The following is a 24,088-nucleotide window of genomic DNA, read 5'->3' on the forward strand; positions in this document are numbered from 1 at the left end:
ATTTTATTAACTCTGATACACTCTGATTCTTTTTTTTTTTTTTAAGATTTTATTTATTTATTTGACAGAGATAGAGACAGCCAGCGAGAGAGGGAACACAAGCAGGGGGAGTGGGAGAGGAAGAAACAGGCTCATAGCGGAGAAGCCTGACGTGGGGCTCGATCCCAGAACGCCGGGATCACGCCCTGAGCCGAAGGCAGACGGTTAACCGCTGTGCCACCCAGGTGCCCCTGATACACTTTGATTCTATGAAGTCCCAAGAGATGTAAAAGGCCTGTTCAAAATTAGTGGTAAACCCAAACTAGATCAGAAGTCACAAGACCCCTACAATTTTTCTACGTTATCTTGGTAGTTCCCAAAATGTTGCTTAAATTATCATGACGGTTAGATGGGTTCCTTTTTATATCTGTGTCCTTAAACAGTCCCCTGGCTACTCAAATTATGTGTGTATGTGTCCATTTATTCTTATACTCTGCCTCTCCTACAGTTCTGATTCCCAATCTGTAGCTTCCATTTCTAATTCCTATTCTATTCTTCTCTTTTTCCCAGCTTTTTATAAGACACTTCAATTGCTCTTCTCCAAAATGTTGACTTTCTCCACAAAACCGACCTTACCACCTACGTTCTACACTTGAAAAAAAAAAGAAAAAGAAAAAAAAAAAGACAAACTTTGGCTTCTTCCTTACCAAACTTACTACTTTTTATTTTATTTATTGCATGTAAAGGAAGCTTATGTGATACAATTACATAAATTCTGAATTTCAGAAATTACATTCCATAAATATTTTTTAAATTTAAAATTAATTTGATATATAAATGGAAAAAGCATTATATGCTGAGTCCAGCAACCTGGGTTCAAATTACAGCTCTTTTGCAGCATTCCACTAGACCTTTCTGAAACTCAGTTTACTCCATGTGGTTATTAACACCTACTTCACAGAACATTAAATAAAATGAAGAGTTCAGAACATTTACACTGTACTGTATCGAGATAAACATGGTCTCCAACCAGCTAAAACAAGCCTACCTTAGCTTACATGATTACTTCAATATAAATGCTTACCTTTTACCTATCTTCTACCAGAGTTTGGTGCTACTCAGGAGATATGTAGAATTCACCCCCCTTCTTGAAACAGGTTAAATGAGATATAATTCACATATCATAAAATTCACCCTTTAAAATGTATAATTCAATGTTTTTGTATATTCACAGAGGTGTACAAGTTACCACAATTTGGTAACATTTTCATCACCCTAAAAATAAATTCCTTACCTTTAGCCATCATCCCGTAATGCCCCCAACACTAAGGAATCACTAGTCTACTTTCTGTCTATTCACCTGTTCTGACTATTTCATATAAATGGAATCATACGATATATGGTCCTTTGACTAGCTTGCTTCACTTAGTCTAATGTTTTCAACATTTATCCACATTGTAGCACTTCATTTCTTTTTATTACTAAATAATATTCCCTTCTGTGGCTATACTCCACATTTTGCTTTTTCATTATTCATCAGGTGGTGGGCAATTAGGTTTTTTCGACTTTCTATTATGAGTAATGCTGCTATGAACACTAATGTAAAGGTTATTGTGTGAATAATTTTTTTCCCATTTCTGTTGGGTGTAAACGTAGGACTGGAACTGCTGGGTCACGTGGTAATTCTATGCCTAATTTTTGAGGAACTCCCTGTTTTCCATCATGGCTACACCATTTTACATTTCCACCAGCCAACATCCACATCCTTGCTGACACTTGTTACTGTCAGTTATAACAGCCATTCTAGTAGGTGTGATAGACTATCTCACTGTGGTGTTTGACATATATTTCCCTGATCACTAATGATATTAAGCATCTTTTCATAAGCTAATTGAATATTTCTGCATTTTCTTTAGAGAAATGTCTATTCAAATCCTTTGTCCGTTTTCAATTAAATTACTTGCCTTTTTATTGTTGTTATAGGAGTTTTTATATATTCTGGATATAAGTCCCTTATCAGATATATGTTTGCAAAAATTTTCTTCCAAAGCTTTTCATTTTGATGTGATCCAATTTATCTGTTTTCTTTCTCTTTTGTTGTTTGTGCTTTTAACATCATATCTAAGAAAACCATTGCCTAAATCAAGGTCACAAAGATTTATTCCTCCATTTTCTTCTAGGAATTTTATAGTTTCAGCCCTTAAACATTTAAGTCTATGATCCATTTTAAGTGAATTTTGTACATGGTATGAGGTGTAAGTCCAAAACCACTATGTTGCTGGGTGTTGTCCCAGCACCATCAGTTACAAAGACTATACTTTCCCCCACTGCATTGTCTTGGCACCTTGTTCCAAGTTTACTTCTTATTCAATCGCCTCCCTAGCTGACTCCCAAGCTGACACTTGACTGCTCACCCTTAGAATTATCTCCTAACTACATTCCTTGATTTCAACTTTCACCCTTTAATTCTTTAGTATATAAATACTCATTTAATCTTTTATAATGCTTTTTCAGAAAATAAAAAAGATGACCAACTCATTCTTTTAAATTCCTAAATCATAATTTATTTCATTTCTCAAAGGAGTATAAAAATGTATATGCATTTTCTAAGCGAGAATTCTGAAACTAAAGTAAGTGGGGATGTGTCACGGTGGCAAGCGGGATGGAACATAGGACCTTTTGAATGCAGTTACCATCTCAAGCTACAGACCTGCACTTGCCAATATGATAGCCATTAGATACATGATGACTGAGCACTTAAACCATGGCTAGTCTTACCTAAAATGTGCTGAAACTGTAAAATGTATACTGGTTTTGTAAGACTCATTATGAAAAAAAAAATCAATTTTTGAATATTGAATAGAGAAAATGGTATTCTAAACATATTAAGTTAAATAAGATTATAAAATTAACTTCACCTGTATTTTACGTTTTTTAATGTGAAGACTAAAAAATTTTAGATTACATACGTGGTTTGCTTTTGCAGTGTACTGCTACTGGATAATACTGCTATTACAGACCTCCTAAGAGTGACTTTGTTGACTAGGCGGGCCTTCTAGATAATTAAGTTTTATTGGACATAACCAAGTATCAAGCACCAAGGGGATATAAAATTAAGATTTCCTACCCTTAAGAAAATTATAATGCAGTAGGAGATGGGAGAGACAACAACCTGAGGAACATATTCATCTGTCACTGAGGACGAATAGGGAGACCAGAATCTATGAGGCAAGGAGTTCTGCCTGTTTCTATTCTCTGATATAATTCCAAGGACTACAACCGTGCTTATTGGACAGTGGAGCACCCAAAAATTACTTAGCCTTAAAGATCAAATAGGATTTCAATGGCTTCTAGTATTCTCAGGTAAAGAAAGTTTCCTCTGAGAAAGCAAATAAAAGAATGAGGCGGGGCGTCTGGGTGGCAGAGCGGTTAAGCGTCTGCCTTCGGCTCAGGGCGTGATCCCGGCGTCGAGCCCCACATCAGGCTCCTCCACTATGAGCCTGCTTCTTCCTCTCCCATTCCCCCTGCTTGTGTTCCCTCTCTCGCTGGCTGTCTCTATCTCTGTCGAATAAATAAATAAAATCTTAAAAAAAAAAAAAAAAGAATGAGGCAATACAGAAGCATACCATATATTGTTCTTGACAATAAACAGGAGAGAATGTTAGTTTTAATCCACAGCAATTTTGTTCTTTTAAAAGAAGTTACTTGCAACCTTTCTTACCACTGACTACCAGACGTCAAAGAATATAATTTGACCTTATCTGGCAATACTCAATATTTATACTCCAGGTTACTGCCAAAAGAATATAGCCTCAAATTATCTCCTTTACTTTTTACTATTGCCAAAAGTACACTAGCTCACCTTGAGGAGAATGACTTTCTCATTTCTCTGTCAATGTTTCTTAAAAATGTGATGCCAGAGGCCATGGCCCTCCATTTCAAACTGGAACGTTTTAAAAAACACGTATTAGGGGCCCCACTCCAAACCAAATGAATCAGAATCTCTGTTAGTTAGGGGATGACCTCGTTAACTTCTCTTTACAATAAACCCAGAGAGCCACTGCTCTAGATCAGTGGTCAGCAAACCATGGCCTCCAGGCCAAATAGATAAGTAAATAAAGTTCTATCCAAACACAGCTATACCGATTTGTTTACCTATTGTCTGTGGCTGCTTCTGCAATACAACTGCAGAGCTGAGTAGTTGTGACAAATTTATGATCTGCAAGATGTAAAATGCTTATCATCCAGCTTGTCACAGCAAATTTTGCTGATAACACTCTAGTCTAAATTTTATTTGGGATCAACTTGGAACACCAAAAGACTGATATATTTCAAAGTACTATTCTGCAGCCTTAGAGAAAGAAGTTAACTGAATTATGCTTTGGCATAAGTCTCTCAACTTGTACGGACAGGGCTGTTTTTGGAAACCTCCAAAAAATAACTCCTGAAAAAAAAAAATTCCTGGAGGGATGTCATTGAGAACTTCTATTCTGTCACAGTCTCTTTGATGAGGCCCAGAGGCAACACAGGTCTATGTTCCCAGCACAACAGTTAACTGCTTAAAAACCAAAAAATTATGAATTCTATATTCATCTCTATGTATCTTCTGATGACATTTTTCTGGGCCAGTACCCCTCTCATGGCAAAAGAAAAATAAGCACAAGAGGTCAGCTACAAAGCAGAACTTACACTCATCTTCTAAATAGAAAACTCAGACTTGCCTATTATGCCTACCATGAGTTGGTATGACACCTCTAACATATTTAAAAAATTGGACTGTTTTCTCAATATTCAAGATCTTTTCCTACTTTGCCTAAGCTAATGAGATAAAGATCTGTAGCAAATGCACTTAGCATTTCCCCATATTTAAAATCCTAACAAAACCAGGCAAAACAGTAGAAAGGAGAAACAAACTCTAGATAATTTAAGTGTCTTCTTTCATTCTGCTTATTTAAAAACTAAAAAGATACGAGGAAAAAACAAACATAATATGATAATGACAAATGATCTAGCTTCTACCTAAAGAAATTATATAAAGAAGAGCAATTTAAACCCAATGTAAGCAGAAGAAAGGAAATACTAAAAAGAGCAGAAATCAAGTAAATAGGGGCGCCTGGGTGGCTCAGTCATTAGGCATCTGCCTTCGGCTCAGGGCGTGATCCTGGAATACTGGGATCCAGACCCGCCTCAGGCTCCCTGCTCCACTGGGAGCCTGCTTCTTCCTCTCCCACTCCCCCTGCTTGTGTTCCCTCTCTCACTGGCTGTCTCTCTCTGTCAAATAAATAAATAAAATCTTAAAAAAAAAATCAAGGAAATAGAAGACAAAATAAAGAGTATCAATGAAAACAAAAGCTAGTATTTTGAAAAGATCAATAAGACTGTTAAACCTCTAGCTAGACTGACCAAGAAATGAAATACACAAATTACTAATATCAGAAATGAAAAAAAGGACATTATTACAGATCCTACAACATTAGAAAAAGGGAATATTACTAACCACTTTATGTACATAAATTTGACAACTCAGACGAAAGGGACAAATACTTTGAAACATACAAATTATCAAAGCTACCAAAACAAAACCTCAAGAAACAAAAAGCAAAAAACCCCACAAAGAAATACGTAACCTGAATAGTCCTACGTAAAATTAAAGAAACCGAAGTTATAAGTAAAAGCCTTCCCATAAAAAAATCCCTCCAGGACCAGATGGTTACACTGGTGAATTCCACCAAACATTTAAGTAAGAAATAACATCAACTGTACAGGAACTCTACCAGAGAACACAATAGGAAGAAATACTTCCCAATCGCTTGTTTTGAGGCTAGTAGCTTTCCCTGACACCAAAACCAAATAAAAACAATACAAGAAAAAAGTCCTAACCCAATTCCTCATGAACACAGAAACAAGTATTTTCAGAAAACATTAGCAAATTAACCTGGCAATATATAAAATGCATAATGTATCACAATCAAACAATTTATCTTGGGAATGCAAAGCTGTTCAATATTTAAAAATCAAGAAACTAGGGGCGCCTGGGTGGCACAGCGGTTAGGCGTCTGCCTTCGGCTCAGGGCGTGATCCCGGCATTATGGATCGAGCCCCACATCAGGCTCCTCCGCTATGAGCCTGCTTCTTCCTCTCCCACTCCCCCTGCTTGTGTTCCCTCTCTCGCTGGCTGTCTCTATCTCTGTTGAATAAATAAATAAAATCTTTAAAAAAAAAAAAAAATCAAGAAACTATACCAACAAACTAATAAAAAAAAAAACCTCATATAATAACCTCAGACAATATTTGTAAAAAAAAAAAAAGTATTGGTAAAATTCAAGATCCATTTATGATTTTTTTTAAAAGTCTCTTAGCAAACTAAATATAAAAGGTAACCTCCTCAACACAGTAAATGGCAAAACAGAAATGCAAGGGAACTTCTTTAACCTACTAACATGATAACAGGTATATACAATAACCCAACAGCTAATCATACTTAATGGTCAAAGACAGAATGCTTTCATCTAAAATTAGGAAAATGGAGGAGTGCCTGGGTGGCTCAACTGGTTAAGTGTCCGAACTCCTGGATTTCAGCTCAGGTCATGATCTCAGGGTTGTGAGACTCAGCCCTGAATAGGGGTCCATGCTGGGTGTGGAGCTTGCTTGGGATTCTCTCTCCCCCTCTGCCCTCTCCTGCTCTCTCTCTCTCAAATAAATAAAAATAAAATTAGAAATAAGGAAAGGATGTCTGCTCACCATTTCTATTTAACAGCATAGCTGGTGCAATAAAGCAAGAAAAAGAAATAAACTGTGTATAGATCAAAAAGAAGAACTAAAACTGCCTCTATTCACAGATACCATGACTATCTACATATAAGAAAAGTCACAAGTTCATTATTTTAAAAAATTGTATTTCTGCATATGAATGAGCAATCAAAAATTGAAATAAAAAAAAAATACCACTTAAAATAGTACCAGGAAACATGAAATGTACTTAACTAAAATCTAGCAAAATGTGTGTAAGACCTGCATGCTGAACACTACAAAACAGTAATAAGAAAATAAAAGAATAGAAGATACATCAAGTTCAAGGTTTGAAAGACTCAATATTGTTGTCAATTCTCCCTGAATGAATCTGTAGATCAATGCAATCCCAATAAAAATCTCGGATTTTATTTGACAAACTTACTCTAAAATTTATGTAGAAACACAAGAGAACTAAAATAGTTGAGACAATTAAAAAAAAGAAAAAAAAAAAGAAATTTGGAGGATTCACATTACCTGATTTCTGTACCTAAAATAAAGCTATGGTAACAAAGGCAGAAGTAACTGGCAGAAGGCATAGACACACAGATCAACAGCAACAGACTAGGGGAAGACCAATCTTTGACCAAAGTAGAAAGCATTTGGGGCGCCTGGGTGGCTCAGTCGTTAAGCATCTGCCTTCAGGTCAGGGCGTGATCCTGGCGTTAAGGGATCGAGCCCCGCATCAGGGTCCTCCACTGGGAGCCTGCTTCTTCCTCTCCCACTCCCCCTGCTTGTGTTCCCTCTCTCTCTGTCAAATAAATAAATAAAATCTTTAAAACAAAACAAAACAAAACAAAAACAAAGTAGAAAGCATTTAATAGAGAAAGGATAATCTTTTCACAAATGGTTGCTCAAAATTTTATGGACATCCATATTAAAAAAAAAATTCTCTGCCCACATCTCTTAACATATACATAATTTAACTCAAATAAAACATCCAGAAAAAAACCTTAGACCTTGGGCTTAGCAAAGACATCTCAAAAGCATAACTGATAAAAGGAAAGACTAACAAATGGGACTTTATCAAAATTTGAAACTTATGTTCCACAAAAGACACTGTTAAGAGAAGGAAAAAAATCAAGTTGCAGACTGGGGAAAATATTTGCAAAACAATACCTGATAAAGAACTTGAATCTGCAATATATAAAGAATTCTCAAAACACAGGAACAACTACCGTGCACACCAAGGGACACAACTGACAGAGAGAAAAGGCAATCCACAAAATGACAAAAAATATTACAAGTCACATATCTGCTAAGGGGTTAATATTCAGAACATATATAAAGAATTCCTACAACTCAACAACTAAAAACAACCCCATTAAAAAACGGGCAAAGGACTTGAACAGACAGTAATTTTATATTTATTTTACCAAAATCTAAATACAAAACAAAACAAAAAACCCTCAATAAAAGAAAACAAACAACCCAATTAAAAGTGGGCAAAAGATTTAAATACATTTTACCAAAGAAGATCTGTGGATGAGAGGCACACACATACCGAACATCATTAGTCTTTAGAGAATTGTAAAGTAAAACCACAATGACAAACACTACACATCTATTAGAATGGCTAAAATGGAGGGGGGGAACCCTGATTAAGTTCAAATGTTGATAAGGATACAAAAGCAACAAAACTCTTATATACTGCTAGTGGAGGTGCAAAATGGTATTGACAGTTTGGCGGTTTCCTATAAAGTTAAACATTCACTTACCATAAGACCCAGACCAAGTCCATTCCTAAGTATTTACCAAGGAGAAATGAAAAGTATGTTTATACAAAAACCCATACACTAGAGCAGGATTATTTATAATCACCAAGAACTGCAAACAACCCAAATTATTCTACATTCATACAGTGGAATGATACTCAAGCAATAAAAAGGAACTAAAAATAACATCAACAAAAGAAACTATTGATACAAGCAACATCATGGAGAAATCTCAAATGCATTCAGCTGAGAGTTTAAGAAGCCAGTCTCAAAAGGCTATATATTGTGTATACATACATATTGTATGAGTTCACTTCCATGACTGTGTGGAAGTTGTAAAAGTACAGAACGGAAAACACATCAGTGGCTGCCAAGTGCTAGAGTGAGGGAACAAAGTTGACTACAAATGGGTACAAAAAAAGTTTTACGTGATGGGACAATTCTATATTTTGGTTGGGCTGGTGGTTACATGACTATATGAATTCGTCAAACTCAGAACTGTATACTAAGGATAAATTATACTATATGCAAATTATACAAGTAAAAGCAATAAAGGTTTATTTATTTAAGAAAATAAATGTAATGTGGTAAAATACATAATATCAAATTATATCACAACCAAACTAAACAATTATAAGGTATGAGGTTATTTTACAACATGTTTAATCTGATTTAAATATTCTATTAGCACATTTCAGAATTGGCCACGTGTTAGCCTTAAAAATTAAAAGTTAAGGTTATTATTACTTAATGATTTCTTTTACCATTTAGGGAGACATAAAAAAAGTCAGCTGTAGCTTATCTGAAATCACTGGTTTTTTTAAAGATTTTATTTATTTGAGAGAGAGAGAGGGACAGGAAGCAAGAGAGCACAAGCCAGGGACGGGGGTGGAGAGGCAGAGGAAGAAACTGACTCCCCACTGAGGAGGGGGCCCAACTCGGGGCTCGATTCCAGGACCTTGGGATCATGACCTGAGCCAAAGGCAGATGCTTAACTGACTGATCTACCCAGGCGCCCCTGAAATCACTGTTTTCTAATAATTAACTTACCCATTATTATGTACAGATTCAAACATTCACAAGATAATCATGGGCAGAATTCAGGAACATGATTTACCTACACTTTGCCATTTTCTTAGTAATGGACACAGCTGACAGAAACAGTACTGTGAAGTATTTAAATATTCTCTAATCTCAGGGTACCAGGGTAGCTCAGTCCATTAAAGCAGTGGACTCTTGATTCAGCTCAGGTCATGATCTCAGGGTCACGGGATGGAGGCCCGTGTCAGGCTCTGTGCTGAGCGTGGAGCCTGCTTAAGATTCTCTCTCTCCTTCTCCCTCTGCCCCTCCCCATTCGGGCACGCACTCAAGCTCTCTCTCAAAAAAAAATTCTCTAATCTCTTTCTATTCATTAAGGGGAAGAGTAATCAGAAGAGTTAGCTCTCTTCAAAGGCGGAAAAGGGGAGAGTTATAGGAGGAACTTATTTCATGTTAAGCACAAACAGCTGCCATTAGCCCCATTTTAAACCTAAACTCAGGCTTTATCAGGGGGTTAGATCACTTGCCCACTTCTAAAGGAAAAAAAGCAGCACTAGGATTCAAATTCAGGACAGTCTCACTGCAGACAGAGCTCTTACTCTTACCTAGCTTACTCCTATTTGCTCTCTGTCCATCTGCAATTGCTTAAGCAATAGCTTGGGTCTACATGTTTCAAATCAAGAATATCCTTTAAGGGGCGCCTGGGTGGCACAGTGGTTGGGCGTCTGCCTTCGGCTCAGGGCGTGATCCCGGAGTTATGGGATCGAGCCCCACATCGGGCTCCTCCGCTGGGAGCCTGCTTCTTCCTCTCCCACTCCCCCTGTGTTCCCTCTCTCGCTGGCTGTCTCTCTCTCTGTCAAATAAATAAATAAAATCTTAAAAAAAAAAAAAAAAAGAATATCCTTTAAGATTTTATTGTTCACACGACCCGGTTTGATTTTAAACCCCAAGCCTACAATATGTGCACATATACTCAGAAAGGTTGAAGCAGTTTACAATTTATACCAACATACAACGTCTTTTATCTGATGGCTCAAATTTTTAAAAATGAATCATTTAATATCTTACTCGGGAATAAAAAAAGCAAACATACAAATAACTACCAAAAGGATATATGAAAAAGTAATCATGTTCACTTTTAACCTTAATAAAGAGTTTATTGCAACTCTAAATTTTAAACAAAGGAATATAGAAAAGTTTTTCCCCTTTCTTCCGACTTCCTGACATCTGGCTTTCCTCTATTGTTTTCCAAAGCTGCCAGTATCCTGAGTTATACACAGATTATTTACTGCAACAGAAACTTACCCTGTGAAGCGTCACTGTGTGTTGTTCCCATATAGCTGTTTCCTCCATTGCTGTGTTCTGATAAAGGAGAAGAAAAACAAATCATTTATCTTTTAAGAAAATGTCTTTAATAAAGTGAGAACATTCAGCAATTTGTACACTGAAATACCAAAATACGTGTATTAGTATTAGATATTCTGAGAGGAGTTTAATAATTATGGAAGGTTTTTTCTTTGCTTTTGTTTTTGTTGTAAGAGACAGGAAACTACACACAGGAACTTCCTCTGTTTTTAACTTAATTTGGACAGATGCTACTCTATATTCATTTCATGCCAGCTGAAATCAGTATTCAAGCTAATTCTGTAACTTTATACTTAACATCAGACAGAAAAGAATAAAAGTTGGAATAGTACTATTTTAAAATATCTGATGACACAAAACATTTTAAAAAGCATTCCTTACATTGTGCAAAGGAAGGAAAAGTCAAATACCTCTGAACTCGGTAATTATAAATATACATGTTACAGGAAACCAGATAAGACTACTAGATAGGTTTGGACATCGGTTGCTTTAAAATCACACAAACACTACTGCTCCACCTAGTTTCAGTTTTGCTACAGAATTTTCTTCTTAAGCTTTGTTTATAACCCTAAGGAAAAAAAGTTTTTTCTAGTATAATGTATCGTGCACACACACGCATGTACATACAGACGAAACAAAAAAAGCAGAACAAATAACTACAAAATACCCCAAGAGTAACCATAAAATTAAAACAACATTGGCTCCAATTCAGGTACTACTAAACCATAGCACAGTTCAGGTTCACCTCCCGTTAAGAACCTCTTACTAGAGAGGAAAGAAGTTACTATCCAAGGCATTAGCACTGAAGAATTAAAAAAAAATTTCTTAGAAACTGGGTTAATTGCTCTTAAAGGCTTAAGTAATTGAGTCTCAATTCATAGAACTGGGGTTACTAAAAATATATTGACAAACAAAAAAAAAAATTTTTTTTTTAAAAAGGCCTTTCCAGAATTAACAAAAGGCAGGTTAGAAGGGGAAAATGCTGAGTATGACGTTCTCAGAACATCATGGGTTACACACTGTTATAAACGCTGATTTCACAAGTGATTTCCGTTTTCTATTACACTGCTGTCATTAGCATCGTGAGAATATGTCCATCAAGGTGCCATGGACCCATTTCTCCATTCCCACAGCATCTTTAATCAAAGATTAATGCCACTTTAGAAAATGAATCCCTATAAAGAAAGCCTGCTTCCCTAAATTCAAACCAACTAGATTAACTTTCCTGCCAGATGAATAAGAGAGGGAGAGAAAGGATCTCTCTGTTCACTCCCATAGATAAGAACTACCAACCTTACCAGAGTTGTGTTTCAATCTTCCAAGCAAATGCAGCAAAACCTCCCTTTAATGAGACCTCTGCTAGAAACAAAGCTGTTCTGTTTTTCACAAAAACTGACCAGGATTTAATATATCAAAAAAAAAAAAGATTCCTCCATCAATGTGAAGCAATGATGATATGAGTAATTCTGCTAAACATTCAGAGTCCTACTGAAATATACATGACAAAAATATCTGCAATAATTGCCAGTTGGTCCAATCTTAGCTGACTTATTAAAAATGAGAACTGCTTGCATAGCTCTAAGCTCTTCTTTTCTTGATCCACTTTAACCAGTAGCATTGCTTCACTGCCTTTTTAATCTCTTTCCTATCAGTGCAAAGGGAAAGTGACCTGACAAGAGGCAAGTACCTTGATAACACCTTCTTTGGTATGAAGCAGTTTATCATCCTTCGTATGATTTTAATGACCACACGGTTTTCTATTTTGTAAAAGAATATTAATCACACAAGGAAATTCATTTAATGTTAAGGAGGGAAAAGCAGGTTATGAAACAGCTTATACACTGTTATCCTAATTATGTTTAAACATGAGTAGTAAAAGGAAGGCTGCAAGGACACAAAATGTTAACAATGATCATCTTCAAAGGGAAGGGATTATGAGTAACATTTTTTTCATTAGGTATTTTATCTTTCTGCTTTCCTTTCTTCATTCCTAATCAGAATAAACTACTAATGTATTTCAAGCAATATTCACCAAATCCCCTTTGAAACTTCAACTATATATTATTAACTGTTTTAGGAAACCAAATAGTATTTAAGATTTTATTTTATTGTTGATTATAAAAAGTATTCTACTCTTGGTAAGAGATCTAATAAATTAAGATCTTAATGTACAAGCTTCAAGAGAAGTACAATAAGAGAAATTTATTTTGTCTGGATAAGGGAAAAACTAAAAATACTAAAACAATTGTTCTTGATATTCCAATCAAAATGAATTCATTTCTTCGTTGGAGGAATTAGAAAAGTACACATCTCAACTAATTCAATGGCTTCCCAACAAAGGGTAATATAGTAGCTCATTTCTCTTTTAAAGCCAAATATAGCCTTAATAGCTTGATTCATCACAAGGGAGACTTACGTAGTACAAGAAGGCAAAAGAGAATGAGACATTAAAAAGGCGATTAGTTAGGCTCTTGACCAGCACATTAAACCAATTTAACACACAATATGCCTTGCCAATCCTATCACTTAAACCACACACGCACACACAAAAAAAGTAGTCCCAGTTTAGATCATGAAGCATGTCCTCCCTCTCTACTCTCTACCCTTTGGTTTCCTTCAGTGGCAAAAGCAGCAAAATTCTATCCATAGCTGTTGGTATAATAACTATTCAGACCTTATGAGGAGTTCTGAATGAACACAGAAGTGAATAGATGAACAAACAGACCTGGGATAATGCACATACAGTAAAATATAAGAGTAGACTCTTATCTGTCAATATTCAAAATTCTTTCAACCTTGCTATGTTCTAAAATGATCACCTCTCTTTTTCAAATAAATAAATAAAATCTTAAAAAAAAGAAAATGATCATAGTAAAATGGGGAGGGGGTTCTTAAATCACTCAGAAATTGAAGGCTAAAACTGATATAAAACAGTTTTTGTACTAGCAAATCAAACACTATTTTCATAAGCACTACAACAAGAAAAAAATGTTCATTAATGACTGAGAATTTGATACTTTAGAAAAGGAGGGGGCAGAGGGTTTCCTTTGGAGGAATACCTAAGAATACCCTATGTTCTCACTATGACCCCTTTTGTAGTGTTTTATCAAGTTCATCTATCACCTATTCAAATAAATGATTGTTAAAACTCAACATCCTTATTGTAAGCTTGCTTCTCATTTCTTATTAAAAAGAAAAACAATGCATAATTGCGTAACTTGGACAAGGATCTTCTGGTAAATCTACAGTCTAATTACCAAAGCTTTTAAGTTTCTGGGAGACCCAGGAAAAAGCGTTACTCCTTTAGAATGATTCTAGCACTATTATTCCCCAGTAACCTGGAAAGATGCTGTTAAAAACAGAATATGGGGGCGTCTGGGTGTCTTAGTCCTTAAGCGTCTGCCTTCGGCTCAGGGCGTGATCCCAGCGTTCTGGGATTGAGCCCCACATTGGGCTCCTCCACTGGCAGCCTGCTTCTTCCTCTCTCACTCCCCGTGCTTGTGTTCCCTCTCTCGCTGGCTGTCTCTGTCAAATAAATAAATAAAATCTTAAAAAAAAAAAAAAATGAACTAAACCAGAAATACTGAGATCAGAGTCCAAGTATGTCATACTAGACAGGTAACCTTAGTTTTCCTTACCTGTAAAATTAAAGAACTGGATGAAATTATCTCAAGTAAAAGGTCCTTTCTGGCTCCAAAATTCTATTAGACTATAATTCTAATTGTCCAATTATAATTTCAATTTCAAATAGGCCACATATTCAATAATTAGTGAAGTAATGCAGGCATCAAGAGTGACTGCAATTCGTGACAACTGGATTCTGAGTTCTACGTACATTTCTAAGTCAGCATCAACTGACTAGAATCACAATTTCTGAAGAAGCAAAAAGCTGCATTTCAGAATCTGCCAAGAGTTTGTTTGGTTTCTTTGTTCTAAGCTCCAGCTGGCAAAGACACTACTCAGATCACCAACTCTGAAGGGATTCCTGCCAAAACTTCAGATCCCAATTCTAGGCAGTTTTGCTGTCCTTTAGGGCTGATTACAGATCAAATGCGGGAAAGGCAGGAGGACACAAGAACTGACAAAACAAGATGAACCTGTAATTGGAATAAAACCAAATCCAAAATAGAATAAAATAAGGCAACTGTTCTACAAATGAAGGAAAATCTTAGCTCCTAAACATTATCTAGATATAGATCAAGATTTACAGTCAGTTAAATTTTACCATCTTACGGCTGTTATTTTAAAAGCAACCCATTCATTTATTCACTCATTCATTCAACAAAAATTTACCAGATATGCCAAGTGTTGTGGAGGCCAAAAATAGATACCTCTTTCTCCCTAAAGGGTTCAAGGAGAAGGTTTTTAACACTACGTAAATGGTGTAGAAGCAGAGGATTCTGCCTGTTAAAGATCAGAGACAGAGTTCCCGAGAAAGCAATATTCAGGTTCAAGCTTGGAGAATGACCAGTTAAAAAAAAACTGGGGAGAGATGTTTCAAAGGAAACATCACATCAGCAAGGTTGTTGATGCCGCACATAAAGCTAGCTTTGAGACGGCTAAGTTGTACAATTTGTGGAAGAGGAAAGGGTAAAAGAAGCTGCAAAAGTGCCATTTCAACAGGCCCTGAAATATAATGCTAAGGACTTGAAACTCAATGGGAAAACACAAAGGAATTTCAGGCAATCACATGACATAGCCCGACCTCATTCTGAAGGCTGTTGTGGGGAAGATGGACCTGAGGCAGGGAGACCAGTTAGAAAGTTAAAGTGAAAAGGGGGATAAGTTTAAGATGGCGACAGGTTTCTGAACTGGGCAGCTGAGTAAAAAGCAGGAAGAAGAAAAGATTACAAATTCAGTTTTAGACATCCTAAATTAAAGGTGTCTGTGGAACTATCCAAACAGAGACACAGGCAGTAGGGAGCTGGATATACAGAGCTGAAGATCAAGGCTGAGACATGGAGTAGATAAGGGTAGAAGTAATCAACAAAGTAGTATTGAACCAAGAGAAAAGATTCAATTACCCAAGGACTAAGATGACCCTGTGGACTAAAAATATTTTAGGGGGAAAAAGGAAAAAAGGAAGAACCAAAGGAACCTGAAAAGGAACAGCCAGTGGGGATACAGGAAAATCAACGAGCGAATACAAAATATTTATTGTTCAGAGAATACACCAAAAAAATAATATATATATATGTATATATATATAATATATAAATGGAAGACATCACAAAAGAATAAAATTTCCATATATTTTTTTAATTGTTGGACCTTTAAATATTACATATATACCCAGACTGGTTTAGTCAGTACTATCTCTTAAATGAGGAAGCATGAACACTCTTCTTAACTTGCTGTCCTCCATTAGGAAAATCTAGTGGTGCTCTCTCTCTGGGGTCCTTATGCAAGCAGAGCTACTACACCGAATTATTTCCAAATTCTGCTCTCCGAAGTGTTTTTGTTTTGTTTTGAGCTATTTTCCACGCAAAATAAAAATGCAAGATTATGTACTGAGATCGGGTTGAGCCAGGAACTTATTAAGTACAACCTAAGTTTTAGTGAATAAAACAGATGACCCCTGTCCTCCTTGACCTTTCAAGTAAGTATTTAATTTCAATTGTCATCACTGCTATACAAATCAAGTACAAAGAAAAAGACTAGAGTACGCGTTAAAAGGTAGGGAAAATCCATATTTGGATTGATCTGAAGGGCTGTCAAGTAAACAATTAAAATAGGGATGTCCAAGAGTATACAAGATAAATCTAAAGTCAAATGAAGAGAGGTCTTGGGAGACACTCAGGGATTCAACAAACTTCTCTAATACAAGTTAAGAACCTCCTAAGCTTAAAAATTCAAATAATGATCAAAATAAGACTGCAGCAACTGCAGGATGACAGTCTCAATATAAAGTAAGTAAATTTAGTATCTAACACCCCACTATACTCAACATCTGTTAAATTTTCATCTACTTTATTCTGTCCACTCCTTGGTAGGCAATTTAGGAGACAAATGATGATAAATATGATTAGAAAACATTAAGAGCTGGAAGACATAAGTGTAACTGGAATTTTCTGGTTGGTAAAACTTAAAATACAAGTTTACAAATAAATCACTATATTTGCCACCGCCCTTAGATCAATGTGAAAGGAAATCAGCTTAACTAAGTTACCAGTATATGTACATTAAATATTGAGAAAATCTCATCAGGGAAAGTTATAGACACTACAGAAATCTGAGTGCTTTCCAGTTATCAAAAATAAAACTATATTTAGGTTGACTATTTCTTTTCTTTCTTGCTCTCTCTTTTTTTCTTTCTTCTTAAGGTTGACATTTTGTAGTGGCTGGAAGATGGATAAAAGACTTCAAATTCTTTCCGGGTAGATAGGGAAAAGGGATTGGGGTGGCAGGGATGACTATGATGGTAGGGATAACCAAGTGTATCTTTTTATGTAGCTCTGACTCTTAGAACCACAATATTGTTTCACCATATATATCCTTCTCATATCAAAAAAACCCAAAACCAAACCAAACCAAAAAAATAATAATAATAATAATAAAATAACAACATTAAAACTAACGTATGGGGGTGGGTAGAGTACCCAAAATGGAATACAAACAGTAACAAATGAACCTAACTCTATTACAAATGAATAAGGTGACCAGATGAGGAAGGCAGAGAAGAAAAGAATTAACTGAGGAAAAAAAAAAGTAACTGTGGAAAGCGGTAACTTGACTGAATGCTGTAAGGCCAAAGACAAAAAGAACTATATAGAAATTCTGAGGCCTAGTTAGGAAGTCTTCCTCCTGGAGGTGTGGGTATAAGCTTGAAACTATTTTGTATATATACTAGAAGTGAACCAAGTAATAAATACACTATAAATAATGAGAGCTGGGTTTCTACCGTTGGGAGAAAAAAGTTGTAAGAAAAGGAGGAAGGCTAAAATGAACTTCATGAGACTGGAATCTGAGGTTTAGCATAAACCCATGGTTTCAGACATATATACAGATACAGAAAGAATCATGTAGATATGCACAGATTATTAATACATATGTCTATTTTCTAGCTCTATCTGCTGAAAAAGGCTGGAAGAAAGCAAGCAAACAAAAAAACCCAACTACAATTAGCACAACCATCATGGAGATCTAATTTCTACTATCCTCTAATAAAACCAACCAGGATTCCTTGGAGAAATGGTTGGCTTTAGGGTGAAAATATTAAGATGAACCTGGAATATCATGTGATACCAGAAATTAAGGAACTGCTCGGAAAAAAGGTGATGTTTGTCCAAAGAACACAGTAACTGACCTGAAGGAGTTCTAATGGCTGAAGCTGGAACAACTTAAGCAACAAAGTAAATAATGACAGTATTAGATTTTAACCTATAGAATAAAATAGATATTCAAGAATCCATACCAATACAATCAAATAAATAAATGGGAAATGGACAGCACTCCTTACTCTTCAATTAACATGCAAGGAAAAAGGGAAACAAAATTATCATCAGGCAAACCCCACGAATGAGATGGGGTTGCAGATGAGATCCACCAACAGATGCTAAAATTAGTGCGTGAAAGTCTGAGTAACAGGATTAGCACATCCTCAAATTATCTCCTCCAAAATATTTATCAATTGCAAAAATATAGTAACTTTACAGTGGGGAGAAATGCCACCTTAAACAAGTGATCAAGGTAAACACCAATAATAATCAACATCAACATCATGAACCCCTTGATATGATGTATCAAGGACATATTATGATTTTTATAGTTTTTGCCAAAAATGTATCATCTCATTCTAATCATAAGAAAGTATCAGACAAAGAAAAGGGAGGAGCATTCTACAAAATAACAGATCAATTCTCTTCAAAAATATAAAGGTCATAAAATACAGAGGGAAGACTGAGAGTCTGTTACAAATTCAAAGACTCCAACAGAAAGTAACAACCAAATGCAATGTGGAATCCTGAAATAGAAAGAAAAACTGGCAATATTTGAATACAGTCTGTAGTTTAATATTATTTTATGAATGTTAACTTCTTATCCTTGATAATTGTCCTATGGTTATATAAAATGTTAAGGGGGATGCAATGAGGGATATAAGGAAACTAATATTTTAAAAACTTTTCTCTAAGTTCAAAATAAAGAAGTTTTAAAAAAATCTTTTCAATTTTCAAACAAGATATATGAAAAACTATGATACACGACAAAACGCTCAATGGAAAATAGACCAAATATGCAGAGTCAACGGGTCACATTTCTTTAAAATGAGCCCTCTTACTTCACCTTAAACCTTAAAACTATTTTTTTTTAAAGATTTATTTATTTAAGAGAGAAAGAGTGAGAGAGTCTGAATGTTGGCACAAGGTGGGGGGGGGTGCTGGGGATGGCAGAGGGAGAAAATCTTCAAGCAGATTCCCCATTGAGCACAGAGCCCCACACTGGGCTGGATCTCACCTTCCATGAGATCATGAGGTGAGCTGAAACCAAGAGTTGGACGCTTAACTGACTGGACCACCCAGACACTCCCCCCAAAACTATTTTAAATGAATCACAAAATGTCTAAGGCAAAAAAGGTGACAAGCTGTGTTTCAACTGGTAAGCCTCCCTTAAACACACTGTTCAGGGAGCTCTAAGATCAGGCATGTTGAGGCTGAAAATCTTACCACTAAGGTGGCAATAGTAACTGATCAGGATTCAAGAGGAAGGGAGTAAACATACCAGTTACAATGCAAGCCATGTAGGTAAAATTTAAGACTTTTCCCATATACGACAAAGAGCAATAATTTATTTTCATGTAAAACTGGGTTTTTAAAGTAATGCTTATTGCAGATACATAAACGTTTAATAAATATGATCTGTTGTTAAAAATAAAAAATAATCTAATATCTATATATCCAACATAGTGTTCATATCCAGAACACACAGAGAACTGCTATTAATAAAGACAGACTAACAGAACAGATGCGCTAAGGGCTCCAGGAAGAAACTTCACAAAAGAAGATATCAAAATGGCCCATAAGCATGTGGGGAAAGTGCTATAATTCATTAATTGACAGGGGAATACAAATTAAAACTGTAATGCTACTAGACATTCACATAATGAGCTACTATGGAAAAGAATATATGAAGTGTTAGTGAACAATCTAACCAGAACTCACTACTAGTGGGAGTGTAAAGTGGTATAACTGCTTTGAAATCTGCCAATATGCATAACGCTATGATCACCGAACAAAAATGTGTACATTCACTACAAGAATATATTCACAAAGGCACTATTCTGAATAACCAAAAGCCAAAAACAATATAAATGCCCATTAGCAATAAAACAGAAAATCATTACAACATTCACTCAATGTAACGTTATAGAGCTGTGAAATGAATAAAGTACAACTACACAAACCAATATGGATGAATCTCACAATGTCATTCAATGTTGAACAAAAGAAGCCCCACATTAAAAACATACTTATGTTTCCATTTGAGTGCAATAACAGGTTTAAAAAAAAAAAAACACTACAAAAGAAAAACTATGGGGGGGGGTGGGGGAACTAGCCCTGTCAGTTAAAGCCCTCTTATTAAGACATACTATAAAGATTCTATAATGAGAAGTGTGGTATGGTACATGATTAGAGAAATAGACCAGGGGAATAGAATGGAAAATCCAGGAACAGACCACCAAAATAAACGGCAAATTAGGATATGAGAAAGGTAACATCTCAAATTGCTGGTGTAAAGAATGTACTTGTTAATAAAGTGGTGCTGGAACAAGCAGTCAGTCATTTGGAAAAAAACATAAAATTAGATCTATATTTCACCATGCACAAGAATAAACTCCAAAAGAATTATAGATCTAAATGTGAAAAATAAAACCATATAAATACTAGAAGAAAACTCAAGTGAATCCTCTTTAAAGATTTTTTTTTTATTTGAGAGAGAGAGAGAGAGAGAGTACAAGAGCAGCAGAGGGAGAGGGAGAAGCAGACTCCCCACTGAGCAGGAAGCGCAGATTCCCAGGACCCTGGGATCACGACCCCAGCCGAAGGCAGACACTTAATTGACTGAGCCACCCTTGACTGAGCCACCCAGGTGCACCAAGTGAATTCTTCTTTAATATTGGTGNAGCTTTCTAACCATAACTCAAAGTCCTTAGGAAATAAAATAAATATGGGTACACAAAAAATAAAAAATATCCACATGACCTGCACACACACACACACACACACCCTACCACCATCATAAACAGTCTTAAGAAAATGGACAACGTAGGAGAAAATATTTGCAAAATACACCACAATGGGCCAATATTGTCAAGAAATAAACTATTGCGGAAAAAAAAAGAAAAATTTTAAAAAGGAAGACAAACACTCCACACAAAAAATATTAAAATGGCCCTCAAATATTTGAAAAAATGTTCAAACACACTCAGAGAGAAATGGAAATTAAAATAACCCCAAGATACCATTTTTCACCTAGTAAACTGGAAAAAATTAAAAAGTATGACAACACAGTCTGTTCGCAAGACTGTGAGGATACAGTCCCTTCTCATAACTTTCTAATGGGAATACAAATTACTACTGCCTTTCTGGAGAGAATGTGGCAATACCTAACAAAACTAAACATGTACTTATCTTTTGACCCAGAGATTCTACTTCTAAAATACATCTCCAACAATGGAATATACATATGTAGAAGGTCATTCATTGTAGCAATGTTGTAATGCAAATACATACAGGCAACAACCTAAATGACCACGCATGGGATAGTGGATGAAAAAATGATGGTACAGCCGCACAATGGGAGTATTATGCAGCTATAAAAAATGATGATCTCCATGAAGTGATATGGAACAATTTCGAGGAATACCTTTAAGTGAATAAAGTACAAGAACATAGTATATTACCCTTCACATAAGAAAGAAGGGAATATAAGATTGTACACATGTACCTGTTCCTCTGTGCAAAAGAAATACAGAAATGATAAAAGAGAAACTAAAGAAATCACAAGGTTAGCAGGAAACGGGTGGGAAGGAAAAGAAAATGGGTTGGGGGTGGTAGGAATGAGGAAGAATTAACACTTCAAAGCATATATTTTTGTATAGCTTTGAACCACAGTAATGTTTCACATACCATGAAATAATAAATAATCAGAAACAACCAGGATGAGATGGGTGGTGATGGTGGTGATCTTGGAGGTGGGACCCAAAACAGAATACAAACACTTAAGTAAACCTATTTCAAATGAATACCACAACTGAAGAGGATGGGGAAGAAGAACATTAACCTATGTGCTTGTCTAGCTGTGACTGCAGGAAGGCCCCCGCAACATCATCACCACAGTACCAATGGGCACAGAGATCCTGGTTTCTAAATTCCATTCTGCAATAAAGGGGTCAGGTCTCCTTGGATAAGAGAGAGCATCCAGGGTTAGGGCAGGGAAAATGAACCCTGAACACCTGTACCAAAAAAAATAAAAAGTGCTCAAAGTAGGACTTCCAATGGCCAAAGCTCTAACAATGTGAACAACAAAATAAATACTAATAGATTGTAATCCATGGAATAAATTATTTGTGAATGCATACGGATATAAATAATCAAATAAGTAAGTGAAGAAGGGTTAGCTCTTCCTTACAGAGAAATTCCAATTAATAAATGAAGAGAAAATAAAAGAAATAGACCAGACATACTTTCTCCTGACATGATACACTGAGAAAGACAAGCCATTATGTCTCTTGTAGCCTGGTCAAAAAGTATAATCTCAATCAAATCATGAGACATCACACAAACCCAAACTGAAACATTCTAAAAAATAACTGACCAGTGTTCACTAGAAGTGTCAAGGCTGTGAAAGACAAGACAGAAACTAAAGGTACTGTCACAGTTAAAATGGTACTATTTTTGGTATACGTACGAAATAAAATGTTAAAATTAACTTTACCTGTTGAATTTTAACTTCTTGTGGTTAATAAAAATTTTAAGTTACATGTGTGGCTCACATATTTCTATTAGAACTGCTCTGGCTCTAATCACCAATGAATAGGAAATACGGAGGGCAGAGAAATATTGTAACCACTGTGGGGAAGCAAGCATCAAGAAATTCTACAAGGACAAACAACCCCGTTCCTCACCAATAAAACTACAAGGGGGACAGGGAGGAGAAAAAAAAAGAGAGAGATGGGGGAACCTTATAGTCTTTTTTTTTTTTTTTAAGATTTTATTTTTAAGCAATCTCCATACCCATCGTGGGACTCAAACTCACAACCCCGAGATCAAGAACTGTATACTCCACCAGCCAGGTGCCCTGGGGGGAACCTTATAGTCTAGGAGAATTAGGAGATACATCAACAACCACACAGGAAGACCTTATTTGGATCCTGATTTTTAAAAAATACATTTAAAAAGAGAAGTTCGTACCTAAGACAACTGGAAACTTTAAAATTAACTAAACATTGGATTTTGGATTTAGAATTTATTTTTAAAGTGTGATAATGGTCATATTATTCTTTTTTTAAAGAATTCTTATCTTTTAGAGATATATACTCAAATACTGACAGATAAAAAAACAAGCCTGGTATTTGGGGGAGCAAGGATATAATGCATTGGAAGTATAGATGAAACTGGCCATAATTTGATAAATGCACCTGGTGATGGTAATGTGGGGATTTCTTATACTCTTCATCTACTTTTGTATGGATATGAAACTCTTCTACTTCAAAAACAAGGAAGATAACTTGAGGAGACTAGGAAATTTTTTTTAAGTTTTTATTTAAATTCCAATACAGTTAACAAACTGTGTAATATCAGTTTCACGTGGGGGTGCCTGGCTGACTCAGTCTGTGAAGCGTCTGTCTTCAACAAAGGTCATGATCTTGGGGTCCAGGATTGGGCCCCGCATCACATTGGGGTCCCTGCTCAGTGAGGAGTCTGCTTCTCCCTCTCCCTCTGCCCCTCCCCCCGCTCATATGTGCTTTCCCTCTCCCTCTCTCTCAAAAAATGAATAAATAAAATCCTTTACAAAAATCAAAATATCTATTAAAAAATACTAGTTTCAGGTGTACAACATAGTGATTCAACACTTTCATACAACACTCGGTGCTCATTGCAAGTGCACTCTTTCATACCCATCACCTGTTTCCCCCACCCCACCCCAAAACCATCAGTTTGTTCTCTATAATTAAGAGTATGTTTCTTCGTTTCGCTCACTCT

General features: G+C 35.9%; 1 protein-coding gene across 5 annotated transcripts in view; it reads right to left on the reverse strand.

Moving 5' to 3' along the window:
* The window catches only part of TJP1 (tight junction protein 1), a 106,451-nt gene that overhangs the window by 69,608 nt on the left and 12,755 nt on the right, over positions 1-24,088 (reverse strand). For all 5 annotated transcript variants that reach the window (XM_040642681.1, XM_040642680.1, XM_040642679.1 and 2 more), the window contains exon 2: positions 10,827-10,883. In XM_040642681.1, coding sequence (XP_040498615.1) covers positions 10,827-10,883 — 57 coding nt within the window. The remainder of the gene's footprint in view (positions 1-10,826; positions 10,884-24,088) is intronic.

The sequence above is a fragment of the Ursus maritimus genome, unplaced genomic scaffold (assembly GCF_017311325.1).
Source record: "Ursus maritimus isolate PB19 unplaced genomic scaffold, ASM1731132v1 scaffold_27, whole genome shotgun sequence".
NCBI classification, from domain to species: Eukaryota; Metazoa; Chordata; class Mammalia; order Carnivora; family Ursidae; genus Ursus; species Ursus maritimus.